Below are 21,230 nucleotides of genomic sequence, written 5' to 3'. Positions count from 1 at the left end.
TGCGTACTCGCCATTAATCTTCGACCCACGTGTCTTAAACCCATTAACCGACCACCCCGGACATACGACTTCGCGAAAACCCCATATAACCCCGGGTGGTATGCTGTCTCTCCTGGGTAGAATTCTCTCGCCCGGGGATAAACTATAACCGATGCACATGCGAGTGCACATGCGACTGCAGCTGCTCGAGACAGTTCAGAAGGGGTAAAGTGAATTTATAGTGACGCGATGCATCGCGCCTTCCCGCGTCGCTGCAAATAGAGACTCTCCGCGAGGATCATGGGTAGAATGAACCTTTTTTCTTCGGTGCGCGTCGACGAGTGACGCGTCACGTATCTTTTGGAAATACTCCTTCCACGCAGTGCCACTGCAGTAACAAGGTGTTACCATTACGCTCGAATAAATAATGCGCAAAGGTGGATTGGTGAATTTACGTATTTTCTCACGAAACTTAACGAACTGATTCTCTCGGTCTCTTGGTCTAAAGGTCAAAAGGGCGTTGGAGTTGACTCTTTGGAATTCATTCGGAGAAATAAAAGAGGCGACGGGGGTGATCGAGCGTGGAAGTAGCAGGGAAGTAAAGGGACGGCGGGTTCGAAGAAAATATATAAGAAGCAGAAGAAGGAAAGAGGAGAAGAAGAAGGATGATGATGATGATAATCACGATGATGATGATGATTATGATGATGATGATGATGATGATGATTATGATAATGATAATGCTGAAGCAACAACGTACAAGTGTAATAAGACTAGTAAGAAAATAGAGGTGGATTAATGAAAAGCGAATAAACAGAAAAGAGTGCCCCAATGACTAGCAGTATCAACCCATGAGTACAGTCGAGTCCGATGAATTTTCTCAGGCGGTCCCCAAGATCCTTCGGGCCCACCCGGTAGATCACAAAACTTGTTGCGCGAAAGGCCTAGCTAGAGGGTGCATCGAAGGGCCGTAGGGACGTGGGTTGTCCCTGGTATTGATCCAACGCAGTGCATATGGTGCCGTGCATTTCAGGTTTTCGTCGCTTCGCAGCGTGCGGACCGGAAATTGACAAATCAGTTAGCCCGCGGCGCCTTCTCTGTTTTACGCTCTCCCTCTTCTCCTCTCTTGTTGCATCTAATTTCCCCCACCACCGCGTCCCTTGCTCGGTGACACCATTGCCGAGATACAGTATCGCGTCGAGAATGACTTTCAGGAATGAGATTCCAAAGGTTTAAAGATCAGAATAAACGATGCTGAGTGAACGACGAGATAAAGTTTCGTTTTCAAGAGTTCAGGGCAATCCGCGACCTATCCCAATTCCATTAACATAATCAGCATACGATTAATGAGTAACGAGAAGATAACAGTAAACAACGACAAACGACTGCGTCCTCGTTGAACTCGTCGATACGTCGCAACGAAGATTCGATAGAAATAATCTTCGCGTTTCTTATGTACACGATGAACCAAAAAAAAAAAAAACAACAAGGACGAAAAAGTAGAACAGGTCAAAAAAATAAAGACACGTAAAATTCCACGGGAATAATGTAAACCGTCAGGCTCCTCTTCGCTCCGAATAAATCGAACCGGTTTCATCGACGGATTTCTGTTTGCTCTTCTCGTTGCAGCTATCTATATAGCACTTCCGGTGTAAATTTACCAAGTAAGAAATGGACACAACAAAAATTACTGTACAGCCTCGTTGTGGCGATACCTTAAGGAGCGTCAATGTCGCAAGAGAGAGTCGTCGCATAACTAGCATATAAAGGCGGATTTCCACAGCGGCGACAAACTTTGGTTAAAGTCGAAAAAAAACAATTCCCACAATCCCTTGCGTCCAATAGAAAATAAAATCCCGTCACGCAAACACCTATACCGATACTATACACGTAGACTGACGTACAGAACAAAGTATAGAGTCCGACCAACCCACTCGTCAAATATTTTTCACCTCGTATGAACGAGGCTTTAAGATTGCACTCAACCCGCGAGACGCTAGGACGGCCTTAAGCTTTCTAACTGGAGTTGCGACATCGATGGTGTTCTCTTCGTAATGCTATGCATGAGAAACCGGCATTGGTTTCTATAGCGAGTAAATCGTCGCCGCTTCGTTCCCGGATTTTTTAAATTGATATTCGTTTAACGTCGACGATCAATCCTGCGTACGAGAATCGTTCGATCGGCGATCAAGCAAACGAGCGTGATAAGTGTTATTGGCTAATACAATAAAATAAAGAAAGTCACATTATAAAGACTCGTAACGATAATTGCGTATACGGACAGATAAATTATCCTACGGTAACATTGGATTACCGCTCCGGGCATTAAAAAATCGTTAATTACGTTAACTGGACGCTTATTGCTCAATTAAAGTGTCCCTTCGATACGTTAATGTCCTGACGTGCGTGACCGTTGCGTCACTTCCGAATGAAATTCCTTCTTTCCTCATTCTTTCTTTTTAATCCAATTATTGACTCCGCTGCAGATCGCATAAATCGCTCGAGATTCCATCAAGTCGCACAGGTGCCGATACGCGTGTAATAAGTCTATTACTTCGACTGGCACGTATGTACATACGAGCGAGTGTAACGAGTGTCTCGTCAAAAAACTCACGTCCTTGAATCACGACCGTGGCCGAGATCACGTAACGGTAACGAGAACCGATCTCTTATTAAAAGACACGTTAGGCACATACGAGAGCAGACGTACGAGACGTATAAACAGCAATAATTCAAGGACACGAATTGAGATGACTACGATGCCTGAAAAAGAAGAAATCAAGAAGACGACAAAGAAGGAAAAAAAAAACAAAAGCCAAACAATCGTCCCTGACTGTGAATGAATATTTTGTTTTCGAGACCGGCAGCGCGTTTCCGTATGACGCTACGTGTCCGTGTATACGCATACACCCGGTAGATGCACGGTTATAACGGTAATAGAAAAACTACGGTACATAGTAAGGATAAAAAAATATCCGTGACAATCGATTAAGAGTGATCGAAAAGTTATGATACACCGAGTATACATGCCAAAAGAGACGGGGCTTTCTTAGCGATGATTTTCTAATTTTCCTACTATTTACTTTTATCCGTCTCTTTCTTTATCTTCCGTCTATAATTATCTCCTTTATGCTCCAGTGACGAGCCATTTGGCATTCCCCTTCACGAATTTCACTTTCACGGCCACGGCCAAGTTGGCCGGGTCACGGATCGACAAGGGACAAGGCGAGATCGGCAAAGATCGCCGCTTACACACGGGCAAACCACCGGCCGAATCCGATTGGCCGAGCCCGATGGGTAAAAGGCAAAACCGACAACCCATATGCCTTTACTTTACCTTTCGGTTCTTGGCCTCCCATTCACGAATTTCACTTTCACGGCCAGGGCCAACGCACGTTCCGTATTTTACAGTCGTGAATGTTCCTGCCAATAAATACATGTATATACGTAATACAGATTGCGTGTATATCCACGTGCGACAGAGCGACGATGTTGGCGGCAGATTGATATGGCCATTCGTATGGGAGGCATTAGTTGGTTTTAACAGGTGTCACCTAATGACATTGGTTAGGCAGCGTATTGAGAAAGATAAGTCAAAAGTTTTATGGATACCGCTGGCAGACAGCCAATGCAATAAACAAAGATCGCACAAGAGGAGTCCCCCGTGAATCATACGAATTTTTCGAAATTCCTATACCCGCCACGAGTGCGAGAGAGACGTAGTTATGGGCGGTTACGCGGGTAAGAGAGAGACGTATATACCGATCGTTCGAAAAAATTCTAGGATATTTTAAACGCAGCTTCTTACCAGACTGGTTTGAGCTGGCGGCTGGACCGTTCAAAATGAAAATTTACAACGGGCCGTATTTTGTCCTTACTCGCGAGTAACGATTGCGAGCGATTGTCGCGGTTCTATTTTTTTTTTTTTTTTTTTCATTTTTTTTTTTTTTTTTTTTTTTTTTTTCAGTGTAAAAACCTTCATTTCTCTTTATGGGCACGAACTGCGTCAATTCTACGGACTAGAGCGTAGAATTACAAGTTTTCTTTTTTTTTCCTTCTTCTTTTTTTCGTGTACGACGATCGTGTCTAGACTGTGTCATGGAATTTTCAATGAAACAATGTATTTGTTTTACAACTCGCGTAACATCGGAGCAACTCATTACGAGAATGACCCAAGTATTGGCAAAGTGTGTAATGCATGTAAATTGGCGTAGGTCAGTGACAGCTTAATGAAAGTCCATTAGCTTACGTGACAGCTAATAAGGGAAAGATCAAGGATACGAAAGGATTGATCATTAAGGCGGTGGCCTGTGGCCGTACGTGTGCACGGACGTACGAACCTTATCTAAATGGAGCCTATTAATTGAGGCATAAGGGAATTGACTTCGCAGGTTTTTATCGACTATACGTGTATACGTATACTGTATGACGCTCTGTATACATACACCAGCAGTTAATGCGAAGGCACTATAGATACGTGGAGAGCGCGAAGCTTTAGTAAGAGCTCCGCATATCTACGCGGTGTCTCTTCGCGCTTCTTTTGTCATTCGCCATCGCTCCTTCCATAAGACCTGTACACATATCAGTACATCAAGTATATATATATATATATATATATATATATATATATACACCATATATAGGTATACAGTGGCACGTGTTATCCTGAAACTTGTAGAGCGGCTTCAAGCTTTCACCAAATACGGATCCAAGCGCGACCGGTGCCTCAGCACACCTGTTTCGATCAGCTGATCGATACAGAATCTTTGATTGCAAAATGATCTAAGCAATAAATATTACAGCGAGCAGGCTTTATGGTATATCGTTCCCAAATATTTCACCTTCATAGACACTGAACTACAGTTTGGCTTGAGGATGAAAAGAATTTATTTAAATTTGGCGCGAAAAAAAAATTTTATTCACTCCGGCTAAACGATGTCGGAAGCCATTATGAATGGTAGTAACATTTTTTTGGGAGTCCCCCTTAGTTCGAAGTAATGAAGTAATACGAAAGAAAGAAAGAAAAAAAAAAGAACCCGGGTGAAAGGTCGTGAAGTCGTGCAGGCGAATTCTCGAGGCGCGCGACTGTGACGACGGTCATTGTCGCTTGACCATGACCTTGACAATTCGCCAAATCCCGTTATTAATCGTGAACGCGACTTTCACGTGATTCTCGAACAGTCGTCTCGTCGGCCTGTACATAAGTATGACGTGTAAGCACTGCTTTAAACGTCTCTCCTTTATATCGGTCGTCGAATGATCGCAAGAGTTTTATTGGTCTTTGTAATCGAGGGGCATTATCCGGTTACGATCTGGCCAATCAGAGTTCGGAACGAACACGAGGCTCCGGTCACGCTCGATACTCGCTCGTGCTTTGCTTTTTCGCTCGTTAAGGATTCGCCTTTTTCTATGGCCATTTCATCGTTTTCCCCTACTGCCGCTGTCCTTAGATCCGTCACGGTTATTCGCATTGGGATCCAATACGTCAGCGATTCCGCCCCTTTCGTTCCCACGTGTCCATCCTACGCTTTTGGTACGTCAGTAAAATTTATAAAGATACGACAAGCTGATAAGACAATGTATACACGTTCGCCACGCCGTAGAGACTATCGAACAACAATTTCTTTTTCGTTTTGCCGGCCCGAAAAGCATAGGAGTCAAGAAAAAGAAGGAAGTGAGAGAAGCGAGAATCGTAAATATTTATACACTGGCAAAGAGTATCCAGAGGCCTGAAATAAAATATTTCGCAACAAGGGTTGCAATAGTTCGTATCAACGAAAAATCCGTGACGCATTTATGACGTAGCCGGCGGTAAAGATTAATGAGTGCCCTTCCTTGAATGCAGGTCATTATCTCGGCAACATACGAAAACGGTGATAAGCCGCTGAGCGCAGAGTGGCGTATGCCCACAAGAACTGGGCTGGCTAATACTACACAAAGTAAAAATAGTATGAAGGAGCATAGGCTCGAACGAAGCGCAGCGGGAGCCATCTTGCCTCTCGCGCGTGCATGAAAATATTACGGAAAGGGCCCTAGGGCGTGTACAGTCGCGTCAGGCAAAGCGGAACAGCCCTTCGCGTGTCTAGCGGGTGTACAGTCCGGACGAAAAATATAGAATAACGCTCATTCCGTGCACGTAGACACTTCGACGTAGCGTGTAGGAATGGTTGTAATTAAATTTAAAAAATAAAGCCCGCCAAATTTTAAATCTACTGCTGTAACGGTCGATTCTCTTTGTCCTTTGTCCCGCTCTGGATGTCGTCGATCGACCGTCTATAATTCAGCATTGAAGAAAGACGACTCGGTTTGGCTGATTGTAGCGCGGCGTGAGTCACGAGGCGAATTTTCAATGACGCGTTTACGTTTGTTAAACAAAAGCCAAAGCGAGCGTCCGGACGAAGCGTTATTGTCTGCCCGGGACAATATCGGTGAATAAACATCTCTCGATGGTAGATAAGGTCAGTACCGTAAATAGCTATGAATATTGGTGGAGCATAATTGGTCACGTGGATGTCGTGAATTTTCTCTGTGAACTGATATAAACTGCGGGTCGACGTCGATATCGATTTATCGAGGTAAGAACGTGCCATTTATGAATAGCCTAAATAAATTAACGTCCATCGTAATTACTGCTTGCGAAGTAACTAACCTCAATCTCAACGTCTATTTCTAAAAACATTACGACGCTTGTATGAAAACGACAAAAAAATAGAAAAGGAAAATCAAAGAATTTGACCATCTCTTTAACACTCGTAGTTCACGAAGCGAAATGTCTCTTAAAATTAATTCGGTCCTTTGTATCTTGTTTACACTGACACGACCAATGGGACAAGCCGTTAACCATGTATTTACCATTTTCCAGTCTGCATCCGGAGACGTTACTGGCTGTGAAAATGTCTAGGGCCTTTCACAGTTGACAGGTAGCCCTGTAAATATTATCGCACGCTTGAAAATTCACCCAAAGAACTACTCGCATCTTAAAGAGGCCTTATTTTAAAATGGTATCCAAGGTTCGGCGTGTTTGGACGAGCAGGAATAACATTGCGGAATGCAGTGCAAACGAGTGACGATTGGCTCGCCGCTAACGTCGCGCGTGCGAAACTCTCCTCGTTCCTCGTGTACGTTTACACATGTGTTTACAAACAATAATGGAGACGCTTGGTCGGAGGCAGATTTAATTTTCATTCCCCTTTTGTATTCGTATCAGTCAATGCGCTTTCTTATCAGGATATATCAGCGCTATCGAGCTACTTAAAGTTTCAAAGTTGTCATTAATTAATCATTGAAAATTGTCATTAAAAATGTACGACGAGGCAAGATTTTCTATTGTTTGCAAAGGACTATTCTTTGTAAAAGTCCCATTGTTGTTTAATGATATTTTTTAGGCGATTACGCTAGAAAAAAAATATTGTAAATACTAAAGACGCGGATACTTGAGTATAAACCAAAAAAAAAAATTAAATCCTTTCTACATTTTAATGTTAAATAACTTCTACAAACTTTGCACTGTAATGTTGATTATAAATGCAGAAATATGTAGATCGCTATTTTTCGCGCAAGTCCCGTAGACCAGGACGAACAAGGTCCCTAGGTGTCTGGAGAGGTAAACACATGAAATATTGCAAAATAAACAAAAATTACCTGTCATTACTCTAATATTTATCATGAAAAGTATGCAGTACTACGCAGTGCCAATGCGAGATGCGCACTGTAATACAATAAAAAGAAAAACAAAAAAAAGGCCTCTTACAGGGTGTATCCTCAAAGGTTGGTACTACGTTCAGAATATTTTCCGTGGGTTCTCGGTAGGTAAAGGGAATAGAAAATACCTATATGAAGGTATCGCCAGAGGGTATCGGAGTGTCAAGAACGGAGTATAGCTAAGTATAGAAAAGAAGAAAACTAAAAAGAAACGGTATACTGATATCTCGGTATCCATGTTTCTCGTATGAACTAGTCAGAGTACAACGACCCTCGAGGTTGTACGCCTGTGTACCAAGAGGTACAGTAGAACAACCGTCCTATCCCTTCGAGGCGGCGTAACCCTAGATCATCAACTGGATGCCATGGGATATAGTCCAGTCAGTAGAAGCTCACGTAAAGAAATGGGAGTATTTCTATGGCGATCGATCTTGGCATCCGTAAAATCTCTCACCTGTCGGAGCTCTCGGAGCTGTCGTATCGATCGGCGCACCGCTTCTTGCCGCAGGGTCCAACGAGGGTGTCCTCGGCGCTCCTGATCTGTCCCTTGAAGGGATTGCTGAGCCTGGAAATGCCGACTACGCTCGCGGCGGCTACGGCAGCAACGTTGGCGATGATCTTGGGCGCAGCATTGGCGTCTGCTTGAACGCGTTCACCCCGACGACGAGATTCATTAACCGTCGCGACGGAGACCAGGTCGTGCTCATGCGAATTCTCGTGATCCTCATCGAGACACTCCGGAGAGTCGCTAGGCATACTCGTACTATCCGTTCCAGCTCGACTCGACGCACCGTCGTCATCATCACCAATCACACTCGCGAGGCTAACATCGCCGTACAAGTCATCACTACTCCTAAGGCTAAGACGCGTCTCGTCACTGTCACTCGCGCTCATGAACCTCACCAAAGCAGCCGAGGCCGCTCCGTCACCGTCCTGACCCATCGCCAACGATTCGTATTTGTATCGCTCCCTCGGCACCCGATAAATGTCCCCTAGCTCGGTGGCCGCGTCTTCTGCGGACGGCCCGTCTGCCATCTTGTAAACGAACACACTACTGGCACTGGCCTCTTGCTCCGGAGCACGGGCCGCGCCACTGCTGGCTTGCCCGGCACTTCTCCCACTCCTATCTTCCTTCTTCTACTTTGTATCCCCACTACTCTCATCGTTATGCACCCGCCCCACCTTCTCAATAACCCCACCAACGTATATTTTCGATTTCCCCTACTTTTATCTCCCACTCCTTTTCGGTTCACGCGTGACGTCAGACGTGTCGATGTATACGTCACGGAGGAATGAGGCTTACCGCGAATACGTTCACCCTCTGATTACGCCATTTTAGGTCGTTTAAAGGTCTCTACGTAATTGTTTTTAATTATGCAGTACGGTTTTTATATCTTCCTCTTTCGAGCGATGCAAATAGGACTTGACAATGTTATATATTCTTGTTATACTTGCATATCTTTCCGTGACAGTTTTACTGTGAACTTTAATTGCTAAGTTCCTATTAGTTCCAGGGCACTGTGGGTAATAAGAGGAGAGTGCTACCGGCATGATTTAAATTTATAAATACAATTGATTTACAATTTTTTTCAAGGATACATTTACATCACTATTTGTTATGGGCTTTTAATTAAATTTAACTGGTATTGAATTGTTTTTCTTATATGTATATAACAACATTATTGCTCTTAACTTATTATAGAGAAATTAATATTTATCGGGACGTTTTTGTTGTACTTTGTTTTAGAGATATAATGATCGTATAAAAATCTAAGCTATTGTGTACACATGAAGAATATAAATAGTGGGAAATGTTAATAGTAATATTGACAAGTAAGCGTTATGTTCTAGTCATAAATTTTTGAAACAATTAAGTAGAATAATACCAATCGCTTATTGAATGTAATTTGGAAATGTAATTTTAAATTATACTTTGTGTTGATCCCAAATAGAAGGTATTATGGTCTTAAGTCGTTCATTGGAAAAAATATAAATGCTTTTTTTAACATAATCCAATAAAGCATTGATCACCTTTGAATTTTAGGGGACTCCAAGTCTCACGCCGAAAAATGATGATCGAGAAAATTTCTACTTAAAATTAAGCAGACACCTAAAGCTATAATTACAATAGTTACTCGGGCACATGATCGTCGATTAATAATTATTTTATCCAATATCGAAAAAGTGATATTGTCCACTAAGAGTACTGACAATCCTGAAGCAACATTTTAAAGTTTCATGTAGATGAAAAACGCACAATTATTCACGGAAGTTGATGCTAACATTTCCTACGTGATTTTCAGCATCCAATCGGATTAATATTATACAAAATTAATTATCGAATAATACTTATATATATCCGTGTTATTAAGTCCACAATGATGTAGGCATCATTCCCTCGACCGTACCAGCAGTCGGCTTGAGTGTTTCATTGCACAAAAAGTTTAAAGGCATGTCAACTAAGTGACCCTGAAAAAAAGAAAATGAAAAAATAAAAGCCTCAGCTGTATTATCACGATTTACAGACCTCATTTCTTCTTCAACGACAGCAAGGATAAAAAATTCAAATTTATTGTGATACCTTGATGTTCCTGACCATCTGGTGCGCCAATATGGGATCCGATTGGCACAACGGCGTTTCTTCCTGATAGAGTCTAAGCATAGCAAAGTTCACAACTTTGTCTGATGGTATGCAATGAAAGACTTCTTCAAATATCTCAGTATTCCGCTTACTTCTCTCGCACCATATATCTCTATAGAATGACTTAGTTATAGGATCATCAACATTGATCCTCTCATTTGACTGCAATAGCCCTAAATGTTCCCGAAATAATTGTTTTCTCAAGGAACCAGCAAACTTGCCAGATTGAAAAGGAATACCGTTCAATGTACACTCGTCGAATTCCTGATCCTGCAAGGACAGACTAACTGTACCAGTGAATACATTAAATTATATCACAATTGAAACATCTGACTCACATGAATTATTACTGCGATCTCACTGTCCCTGGTAGCAATCATGCTACGATCATTGATATTAGCCGATCCACAGATCACTGTACTATCGTCAACGATCATCAGCTTACTGTGCACGTAGATTAATTCAGTGACCATCGTTCCATTGAGTCTTGAATGCGTTCTTAAGCCATGAAACGTTATGTACTCGCTGGGATCTTCTATTCCAGCATCGATTAATTGGTAGAATATAGAATCCTTGCCCCTGAACAATGCAAATACAATGTTTTAAACTATTGGAATTATTATTAATATTTAAGTATTTCATCTCCAAATTACCTTGATATTGATGCGTAATTATAATGCGTTATCGCGTGTAAAGCAGTTCCCGTGGAGCCACCAACTTCACCCTCGAATCCCGGAAGGAGAGGCATCACGACGAAAACACGAAATACAGAACCTTCTCTGTGAGCTCGCAATATTCTTTTCAATAGTGTCTCCCCTATACGATTTCTCACAGTACCACCCTCTACTGTTGCCAAGGTTATGAAGAATTGGTTTTCGATATAGATAAATCTGTACAACAATGTTTCAAAGGTTCTTCATATTTTCTTTCATTCGTCACTTAATTATCTTACCTCTCAGCACTGCTAATAGCTTGGATGTAAGCTTCATGTATACTCTGTTCCTTAGTATCTGATTCCAGAAACCCAATGGACCAGGAACTTACCGAGCGCAAAACTTGACATTTTACGTTGTACGTTGTATCTACAAATTGAGCGCTACTGCTACAATTCTTGTAGGACTTAGGCAGCAGGAATGGATAGGTTGCATTTAACTTTGCTTTCTCTAGCTAATTTAAAAAAAGATTCAGAGTAATTCTAATTTTATCGGATGATCGTATCACGAAAAGTACCTTTATTGCGTTCCATCTTTCTATAAAGTGTCTAGCAACGTCCCTGGCAGTAGCACCCTGGACCATGACTCCCATATCGTGCCAGGGCATCCTGGGTGTAGTACTCCTATCCACCAGGTCTTGATAAGGTCTTTCAAGATTAGCAAAGTCCTTGACAATAAAATTTGTATAGTCTTTGCCAAGCCAGAGCTTGCCAGTTCCTGATAGATCGGAAATTATATCTGCGCTGTTACACGTTATACCTTCTCCATCGCCCAATGGAGTGTCTACAGTGGCACTATTTGATAAAATCATATATCAATATATATTCGTGATTCGTTACGTCACTTATGACTCTATAACTCACGTATCAACCACATCCTCTATCTCTTCGTCGCTACTTTCTCCCTCGTGTGGACTGTACACCATGTTTATCCATTCCCTCCTCTTCATTCTTACATTATATCGAACTTTATCTACAGTAGTTTTGGCCATACCAAATAAATTTTTTCTTTGTGAGTCTGGAGTGTTACACTTGAAACTGTCCATTCCTTGTGGCGGTGATATCATTAATGGATCACCAGATTTTAATATTGGCAAAGGTTTAGGTGTTGGAGGTTCTTTATTTAACAAGGGTCTAGAAAGAAGGCAAATATAAAAATGAAGAATTGTTCATAGACTAAATCTTAGTTAACCTTTAAGAAACTTACAATACTGATATGAATTTGGCTGTTGCCATTGCAACAGTGTTTGTCGCAATGGCCAATGGCAATAATGCATGTTTCTGAATACTGGGGGTTGTAGTACGTCTACTGCTTGTGCTAGTGAGTTTACCCTTCGATGGAATATAAATACTGGACTGATGAACTGAATCTGTTAGACAGCAAAGAAATTTAAAATTCAATTCTGTAATATCTTATGTTGTATTATTCTGTTAAATAAGATTATAACTACCTAGATCGGTTAATCTATGCTCGTTGTTATCCCATCGACCATAACACAAATCTATACCTCCTAGAAATGCAATTGACTGGTCTACCACTACGATCTTTTCATGATGGGCCCAAAGGAATATGCCAACTCTTGCATGATCCGGATGCCTTAAAACCTTTATATTCTCTGGACACTTTTCAACAAGTTTCTGCTTGCTGTAGAAGCTATTTATACCCATAGCGAGCTCCACTTCTTTGTATATAAGTACGAATACTTTGACGCCTTCTAACTAAAGGAGAATGAAAAATATATATTTTTTATTACAGGACAATCACTTCCCGATTAGTTATTATAATCTCACCTATGCGTTCATTCCTTATAAAAGCATTCAGAGATGGACAATGAGATATCATTTAAAATCCTGATAAATAATTTAATTTAGTGAATGCTTTTGGGATACTTACTGCTTTTCTCTGTAGTATATTATCTAGCCTCCAGTAATGTCCGTTCAGCATTGGTCTCTTCATGTATATTTCCGGCGAAAGCCACCAATCTGCTATGAAAATTTCCTCTTTGGCGTTTTCTAGAACGTCCGCTACGGCAGACATGTATCCAGCGCCGTCCACAAACCAGGATGCTGATATCGGTGAACGATAAGGAGCGAATGATTTGTGTGGATTCGCGAGAATAAATGGACTTCCTGAAAATAATTTTAGATATATTATGAGAATAATAAATATTATATTCTTCAAGTAAGAGGTAACCACCTTCATTCCTGGCCACGTTCTGTATAAACTCCATCCATTCTTTGGCCTTCCTCCTAGTCCAGCATTTGATTACGATCTGTCTGCTATGATTCATTATTTGTAAACCATTTCTCACACCCGTAGAGTACATTCCTGAGCTGACCTCAAATCTATTATCCATGAGAATGACAGACTTGACTCTGCCATCCTTAGGTCTGATGTATGCAACGAAGGTATCCTTCACGATGAGATGACGAGAGTGCCATGTACCACAAAGTGACGTGCAAAAATAGTTGCATCGTACGCACAACATACCTTCCAGGAGCCCACAGAAGTTACAGCTAGCTTTTCCGGCGGAACCAGTTCGCTTCCCAACTATACCTTCCTTACCTTTCATTCCCAGGTCGGCAATGAAGGACAAGTGCGACAATTCCATGAAACTAATCTATAAGGAGTTTTAAGTTGTTAGATATTCTGAGAAATTTTAGATAGGCTAATGTCTTTGAAATCTTAAGACATTTACGGTTTCTGGATGACGCTTATAGATTTCTATTTTAAGCAAATTATCCAGGTATTTTTCCAATGCGCTCATCCTCTGACCTAGATGTTCATAAGGTACCAGACCATCTGGCTTATTTGGAAACCTAAGGATTATGTTTTATAAATTTCATGCTGCATTCAGTGTCCTGATACTAATATCATACCTTGGTAGGGCACCTCTAATCCTTCTGCCTTTTTTTCTAGTGCTTCCCAAGTTCTTTAAACTGTTTCTTCTCTCTCGGTGACTCTTAGATGGAAATGGTATATTCAAACTTGCACGATATATTTTAAGTTGATTATGCAGGTATTGGATGTGTTTGTATCGTTTTTTAATTGTCCATGTAAATGGTCCATGAGTAAATTCTATCGTATATAAATTTGGATTAAGTGGATGTGTTGTCACACTTCGTTCATTATCCACAATTTTAACAAATATTTCCTCTCTTGGAATAAAGATATTGCGGTTCTGGCTCTTAAATTTTACAGGTGGTGCATGTATTGCTGTAAAGGGTATAACTCCAACACAATCTAGACACAAAGGAAAACCAAGCTGTATCTTATATAATTTTTTTAATCTGCCATAGTAAAAATTAAATTAAATTATACCCTTGTTATCGACTCCTTCTTCATCTTTACCCTTCAACCTATTAGGCTCTCCATCCTCATTTATAGACAGTTCTAAGGAATCAGGAACTCCCAGAAAATCATCATATTCAGAATCGGGAGATGCAACATTTTCTTCCTCATCTCCAATAGTTCCATCATTAGAAATTTGTGTAGTTAATTCAAACGACATCTTTATTATAAAATATCACTACCTAACATAGTCAAAAAATATAAAAAATCTGTATAATAGACCAGTTAAGAAATTTGAATAAAAATACGTTCATTAAATATTAAAAGCATTAAAACAGAAAATAATGCATTTTCCTACAATCCAATCAAACACAAATAAGTATGACAACGATATGACGCATGATTCAAGTCAAATCAATTCTATCATAAATTCTTTGTTTAATCTGATCAATAACGATAATCAATTCGATGTAAAATTTCAATATTGTTCAAGGTGGTTGGGGAAATTTTGAATCGACCGAAATGCTCAACTGGCGAGAAACAGCTGACCTCGAATACGCGGTAAAATCGGCACACTGCATTGTGTGCATATACATATAATAAGAATCCAAACGTTCTACTTTAGTCTGTTAATGCAAACTTTCGTTCTTTAAATCATTCTGTGGTGTAAAAATGATGCTTACCAATCTAATATTATTTGACAAATAGTGAAATAGCGATCAACGACATGTAATTAAAGAAACGAAATAATTACCCATTAACATGAAACGTATTTAACACGATGTTAAAGCAGGTGTCATTTATCTCGTATTAGATACTTTTACTGTTATAATAATCTACAAATATTCCACATCAGCTGATATTCGGTCATTAAGTCCTAAGATTTAATTAAGTGCATTAGATTAACAATATATGTTAAAAACTTGGAGCTTTTATATTAAAAAAAAAAATACTTCGCTTTATCTACGTCATTATTCAGAAACGGAACAGGAAGTAGGCGATCAAACTGTTAAATCTTAATCACCGCAAATCATTCGTTCATAGAAACAATTAGAATGCCAGATTGAGCAATGAATGAGATGCTGATTTTAGTCTTTACAAATAATTACGTGACTATAATATTAATAATTCCATACCAATCACACGATAAAGCGTTTCACTCGTCACTACTATAAAATTGTTTCAAGATGTTGAATAAATCCGATAAGATTATAAAGGATACAAAAGCGAGTATCATATCACATGGTGTGTCATACTTTTGTTGAGGTTATAAGAATAAAAGCGGGCCTTTTCCTCTCATTGAAAAGCCGCTATGATGCATTCCTACGTGCATTAAACCAAATTATATCATATAAAACCGCACACGTCTCATTATCACAAGGACCTGCCAATCAAACTACTATTTATTTAACCCGTATGAAGAAACTGTTTCGCGGGTGACAAGGGGAGCCAGGGTCACCCGCACAACTAGGGACATTTTGTTAATAATAATCACCATAGTAAATGTATCATTTAAGGTACGTTTCCACGTCGAACTGGCTAGTCGTGCAAGACGAATAACTCGGAAAATCAGATCTCCCATTGATCTAAACCCGGATAATTGTTTCGTGATGAAAGAATCTAACCAATGCGGGAACTGATTTTCCGAATCCGTCTTCTTTAACACGGCCGTTCCACGGAGGAAGATACCCTACCGTAAGGTAATAAAAGTTCTAGTAATATTTTTCATGTAGAAGTTATTGAGAATTCTGTAGGATGGCGTAAAGTATTTGATACTAAAAAATCCTGTATGTATGCAATCTATATGAAGATTAACCAGGGCTTATCAAATGATAGAGAAATTCTGGAGAAAAGAAACGCAGAATTATCCTTTTACCAACTTTCCCTTTTCGTGAATATCGCGAATAATAACGAAGCATTTAATAATTCTAGTAAATATCTTGACTCCTCAAAAGATAATTGGTTCATAGTGAATTCTTTTTAATCATTCTTTATTTCTCTTCGAGCACAACACCATGTGCACCATGGGTCTGCCTAGTTAATAGAAAGAAAAATAAATTTAATATATCAAAATAAATGCATCACATGCTAAATTCAGATTGTAACTTAAAAGTCTTTTCAAAGACATTTATTAATATTAGAAGATTTGTCGAGAAATGCATATGTATCTAAAGTAAAATCAAGTTCCCGATAATACAAGATAATTATACTCAATTCTTATTAGTTTTGGATAATATCAAATAGAATTCTTTCTTTGAAAATACAATCTGCCTAAATGTTATATCCAGTCTCGTTACATGTAGAATGCAAGTTACACGAATACAACCAAGTTATGCTTGACATTTTTTGAGACACCCTGTAGATATACGATCCGGGCAGAGTTGCGGCAGTTCTGCGCCTGTCAACGAGTAGTAGTTGGCGGATCGCATGCTGAAAGATATTCTCAGTAATTTCTCACGGGTTTTCTGGTGTTAATAGCGCGGTAAATAAAGGGTTTTTTACACGAGAGGTGATGAGAGATCCCGCGGAGGACTCAGGTTTTGGACCGGTCAGGTGAGCCAGGATTATCCGTAAAGAACGCCTGAACCTTAATCTGGGCTACGGGAGTAGCAGCCTCTTGGGGCCAGATACCCAGTCACGTGACCCTTCTGTTTACCAAAATGGTGAATCTCTTAGCTCTTTTATGAACTCTCATCAGAACTTTTTAGTTTTTGGGGCTGTTCCGTGGGGACGTCGTACTTCTGGTATTATTTTGTATATCGTAGAACGGTCTTTAGAAAATGCTACCATGTTACTGTATGAACTCAGATCGTTCTGGCGTCATGCTCGAATGCACTAAAAGTTTCTCCTAAAGTAATGTTGGCATAAAGCATTTGTTCCTGCATTGTAATTTTTATATTGTTGAGTGTAGAGAGGAACCCTTGAAATGTTGCATTTGCTTTCATTTGGTTTGTCATCTTGCATGGTGTTAACTATGTTGATTTTTTTGTCTAGGTATACCAGAGGATGATTGAAGCATAACAGGTGTCAATGGCTCTCTCTAGTTCAATGCCTTTGTAACCTGAGATTTCATTGTGCTGGAAACTTTTGATAATGGTTTATAAATTAACGGAGGTCTTTATTGTTGATCAGGTGGTGACCAAGGATTACAAAGACCTATGAATAATTCTATTCGGTGTTATGCTGAATTTTCTGCTCAATAGGTATATTTATTCTTCTATTTAAAGCTTAATTGGTGGCAATGTATCATAATATTTAACCATGAGCAATGTGTAATATGAATTTTTAGCCGTGGCTGCAGATGATCTCAGGCATACAAAGGTACAAATGGCCAGCACTGTAAGAGAGGACGTCTAAAATGCCAGGCTACAATATGGCCACCAACCAAGTGGATTATCAGTGGTCAGCCAAAATTCATTTAATAATAGAATCCATCATAACTGTTATTGATAAATTACATTTTGTCTATCACAGGGCATATTCCATAATGGATTCATCCAGGGTTTCCACCTTCCTAATATCGATCCTACTTATCGTCTATGGAAGTTTTCGCTCTTTGAATATGGAGCAGGAGGCTAGAGAACGTGAGAAGGAAAAGGAGCGTAACAATTTGCTAACAGGATTGACAAGTGGCAGTACTGCAGGCATCGTGGATGGAGTTATTGGAGGAGGGGTGCACACCCTCGACACGATGCACGCTCTCTGTCTACCACTTGGTGCTTCCATTTCTTTACTTGTCATGTTCTTCTTCTTTGACAGTATGCAAATGCTCTTCGCTATATGCACAGCCAGTGAGTCTATCCTCGTTTGCCATATTTTTCTTCTTTCTCAACAAATATTTTCTAACATCTGAATTGCAAGACATCAAATATTTTTCTTTGTATTCCAGTCGTAGCAACAGTAGCACTGGCCTTTCTTCTGTTACCCATGTGTCAGTATATAATTCGGCCATGTTCAGATGGTAATAAAATATCATTTGGAGTCTGTGGAAGGTTCACCGGTGCTGAATTGCTGTCGTTTTCATTGAGTGTAAGCATCGTCTGCATCTGGGTATTGACTGGGCATTGGTTACTCATGGATGCCATGGGTATGGGCCTCTGCGTTGCGTTTATAGCATTCGTACGTCTACCTAGTCTAAAGGTATCTACTTTACTACTCACTGGACTACTCATTTACGATGTCTTCTGGGTTTTTTTTTCGTCATATATATTCAGCACAAACGTTATGGTCAAGGTGCGTATAATATCCTCGACTCCTAGCCACTGTTGCACATCCTCTATTATTCCAACAAAATATATTTCTGAATAGGTGGCGACGCGACCTGCTGACAATCCAGTAAATCTCGTAGCTCGTAGATTGCACTTAGGCGGAGTAGCCCGGGAAGCACCCAAGCTATCTTTACCTGGTAAGCTGGTATTCCCATCCATGCATCATGCAGGACACTTTTCAATGCTTGGCCTCGGTGACATCGTCATGCCTGGTCTGTTACTCTGCTTCGTGCTACGCTACGATGCGTACAAGAAGAGTCAGCTCATACCCGGTGGCTGCGAGACTGGTGTCCCACCGCCACGACATCTTAGTCGTATCAGCTACTTCCATTGCTCTCTGATTGGCTACTTTCTCGGCTTACTCACAGCGACTGTGAGCTCGGAGGTTTTCAAAGCTGCACAACCTGCCTTGCTGTATCTCGTACCCTTCACGCTCTTGCCATTACTCACTATGGCGTATTTAAAGGTAAACTCACCATGACTTCATAGATCGTACACATTGTTGCCGGTTACTTATTATTTCTTTCGTATTTTTCTCGCAGGGAGACCTGCGACGTATGTGGAGCGAACCATTCATATCTCAGCAACCTTCAAAACACATGGAAGTTTGACAGCTGTCACAAATAACATTACGTCGCAATATCTTTTGGATGAACGCGCGACAATTCACCACTATGAGTCAGTCGACAACTTGATTTGTCCTAGTTTTCGCCGGTATCATTTTCTGTAAGTAATTACGACTCGCCTCCTTTCTTTTGTTTTTCCTTTCACCCTTTTTTGTTTTTACCCATTTAATTTGTTAACATTCTTCCCTATTCTTCATCATTGCATTGGATCTCTTACTTGTTTTCCTTTCTTATATTTTTTTACACATCTATTCTCGTTAATGGAACGTAATTTATTCTTTTTCTATTACTTATGAACTTTTTTCTTTCTCTCTCTTTTTCTTGAATCAGTCATCATCGAGGTGTTAAGAAAGTAATTCACATACCAGAGAATCGATGCGAAGGGAGTACATATAACTATAGGTACATTACATAGTCTAATTAAATTAATTTTACGTAGCTTCATAACGAGGGAGAACATGAAATAGAGTGGAGTAATGTCCGTAAGGCTGGAACGGGCAAGATACGCGACAGCTCAGTAAAGAGATATTGTGAGATATTATTTAAAGAAAGAAATGAAACGATTGTAATGATATATTATTTAAAAAAAAGAGATGAGAAATAAAAGACATTGCGCTATGGTCAATAGAGACTCGCATATCTTTCCATGCTCCACTCTGAATTTATCGTTAGCTATTAGTAAAGGGAAAGAAAAAAGGCAAAAAAACATTATACAAATGTTTGATTCTCTTTTCCCTCAATTCTTTCTACTACTATTTTTTTTTATTTATTAACGACAGATATCATCTGAATTGTACGTAACACGTAGCTATGATTATTAGAATAATGGAGGAGTTGTTCATGATGAAGTTCATACATGAGAATCCAGTGAACATAATGTGTGTGTAGGTTGTGAATTTATTTTAAAATTGCTTTTGTTTCGTACAAAGCAAAACTCTTATGTACATACATACATTACCTATAATTTTGTATAAGCATGAAAGCACGAATTTGCAGTTCGCTCTTGGTTTAAAATGACAAATAACGCGTTGCGTTTACTTGTGGACTTGGCTCACGAGAATTACGAGCTCGATAGAATAACGTAATACGATGAGAATGAAAACGAAAATAAGGAAAGACGTATTTATAATGAAACTGTGAAACGTAGGACCGTCGCCAGATATCGATCCTTCATCAATAGCGAACTGAATATCTACGCGTCGACCTTGAAGAATTATCAAGACAAAAGGAAAATCGAGACTATATTCTCTGACACTCTCTATATTTGACACTATTAAAAGTTGAGGCTTTTCAAAGAAGCTCCTGCTATGGATGGTCTAGGGTGTGCATCGCGTTTTTCATAAAACTCGATGTCATTAAATTAACAATTGATTTAATCAACTGGCCGATGGTCGAATGATAATTGTACACTCTATATAATTGAAGACTCGAAGACATTTATTTAATCTCACAAAGACTGAATATTGCCCAAAATTGAATATCGTTTTTATTTCTTCTACTTTTTCCGCCCATCCTCGCAACCCTGGATCAAACTGTGACCGTTGATCTTGATCACGAATACAATTCCCTGATTATCATCGTACTCTTATCTTTAATTTTGCAAAATGACATTATCCGTAGATTTCCTTCTGGGATGACTGTAGCGTGCATTTAATTGGACTATTTCTATCACGCAAATACATGGATATTACTTGAATTGCTTCACTATATTAATGATCCGAAGACTAGACAAGGGTGATCTACTGGCTGTTTCTCAGAAGGTCAAAGACAAATGGAGAACGGAAATCCATCAGTTATTCATTGAGCTGCTTCAAGAGATGAGACGACGGGAACAGTAATGCAAATAACTAATGGAGAAGAAGGAGAGTACGAAATTCTTCCCCTGTGTCACTGCTCGTCCTACCCGTCCATAGCACAAGCAATTTGTTCGTATCAGCTGGTTATCTTATACATTCATAATATACGTTTGTAAGCGTTATCAATTTTTTATACTCTTTCAACTCCTACACTC

The 21,230-nt window shown here is 39.9% G+C and overlaps 3 protein-coding genes across 16 annotated transcripts in view; 1 reads left to right on the top strand and 2 right to left on the bottom strand.

The window, feature by feature from the left end:
• Positions 1–8,816, bottom strand: part of LOC107266877 (zinc finger protein jing homolog) — a 77,603-nt gene extending 68,787 nt beyond the window's left edge. Inside the window, exon 1 of one of the 2 annotated variants that reach the window (XR_003059451.1) lies at positions 8,135–8,816. Coding sequence is in view for 1 of the 2 variants with exons in the window: in XM_015737862.2 (XP_015593348.1) it covers positions 8,135–8,715 (581 nt within the window). In the remaining variant the exon portion in view is untranslated. The remainder of the gene's footprint in view (positions 1–8,134) is intronic. The other variant, XM_015737862.2, reaches the window with a different exon arrangement.
• Positions 8,817–9,222: 406 nt separating this feature from the next.
• On the bottom strand, positions 9,223–15,802 carry LOC107266955 (phospholipase D2). Of its 4 annotated transcripts, XM_015738039.2 has the most exons (16): positions 15,462–15,802; positions 15,080–15,202; positions 14,356–14,567; positions 13,914–14,277; positions 13,733–13,853; positions 13,231–13,654; positions 12,928–13,163; positions 12,485–12,752; positions 12,241–12,403; positions 11,898–12,167; positions 11,552–11,828; positions 11,274–11,488; positions 10,975–11,211; positions 10,660–10,900; positions 10,262–10,591; positions 9,223–10,149 (listed from the first exon to the last, which is right to left on the bottom strand). In XM_015738039.2, exons 3-16 carry the CDS (start codon positions 14,543–14,545, stop codon positions 10,048–10,050), a joined length of 3,438 nt encoding a protein of 1,145 aa, XP_015593525.1. In that variant the 5' UTR covers positions 14,546–14,567; positions 15,080–15,202; positions 15,462–15,802; the 3' UTR covers positions 9,223–10,047. The 4 variants fall into 4 exon arrangements, with proteins under 4 accessions (XP_015593525.1, XP_015593524.1, XP_015593521.1 ...); XM_015738038.2 differs by lacking the exon at positions 15,080–15,202; XM_015738035.2 differs by lacking the exon at positions 15,080–15,202 and having other exon boundaries at positions 14,356–14,594; positions 15,548–15,802.
• A 724-nt stretch (positions 15,803–16,526) lies between these two features.
• On the top strand, positions 16,527–21,197 carry LOC107266909 (signal peptide peptidase-like 3). Of its 10 annotated transcripts, none has more exons than XR_001537506.2 (8): positions 16,532–16,988; positions 17,320–17,528; positions 17,615–17,727; positions 17,800–18,116; positions 18,215–18,558; positions 18,634–19,059; positions 19,136–19,319; positions 20,840–21,197. XR_001537506.2 is itself a non-coding variant. In XM_015737932.2 (7 exons), exons 3-7 carry the CDS (start codon positions 17,684–17,686, stop codon positions 19,202–19,204), a joined length of 1,197 nt encoding a protein of 398 aa, XP_015593418.1. In that variant the 5' UTR covers positions 16,527–16,878; positions 17,320–17,528; positions 17,615–17,683; the 3' UTR covers positions 19,205–20,915. The 10 variants fall into 10 exon arrangements, 8 of the variants coding, with proteins under 8 accessions (XP_015593418.1, XP_015593417.1, XP_015593416.1 ...); XR_001537505.2 differs by having other exon boundaries at positions 19,550–20,915; XM_015737932.2 differs by having other exon boundaries at positions 16,527–16,878; positions 17,615–17,724; positions 19,136–20,915.
• The last annotated feature ends 33 nt before the right edge of the window (positions 21,198–21,230 follow it).

The sequence above is a fragment of the Cephus cinctus genome, unplaced genomic scaffold, assembly GCF_000341935.2.
Source record: "Cephus cinctus unplaced genomic scaffold, Ccin1 Ccin1_scaffold0330, whole genome shotgun sequence".
Taxonomy (NCBI): domain Eukaryota; kingdom Metazoa; phylum Arthropoda; class Insecta; order Hymenoptera; family Cephidae; genus Cephus; species Cephus cinctus.
The sequence above is the reverse complement of the archived record's forward strand: the minus strand, read 5'-3'. Positions and strand labels throughout refer to the sequence as shown.

What these genes read in the sequence shown, in the direction of transcription:
- LOC107266955 (XM_015738039.2), bottom strand. Translation starts at nt 14,545, where the DNA reads ATGTCGTTTGAATTAACTACACAAATTTCTAATGATGGAACTATTGGA. An exon ending in AGATCGCAGTAATAATTCAT is followed by an intron (nt 10,592 to 10,659) that starts GTGAGTCAGATG and finishes CTGTCCTTGCAG; the next exon opens with GATCAGGAATTCGACGAGTG. An exon ending in AGATGGTCAGGAACATCAAG is followed by an intron (nt 10,150 to 10,261) that starts GTATCACAATAA and finishes TCTTTTTTTCAG; the next exon opens with GGTCACTTAGTTGACATGCC.
- LOC107266909 (XM_015737930.2), top strand. Translation starts at nt 17,684, where the DNA reads ATGCCAGGCTACAATATGGCCACCAACCAAGTGGATTATCAGTG. An exon ending in GCACAAACGTTATGGTCAAG is followed by an intron (nt 18,559 to 18,633) that starts GTGCGTATAATA and finishes ATTTCTGAATAG; the next exon opens with GTGGCGACGCGACCTGCTGA. An exon ending in TCACTATGGCGTATTTAAAG is followed by an intron (nt 19,060 to 19,135) that starts GTAAACTCACCA and finishes TTTTTCTCGCAG; the next exon opens with GGAGACCTGCGACGTATGTG.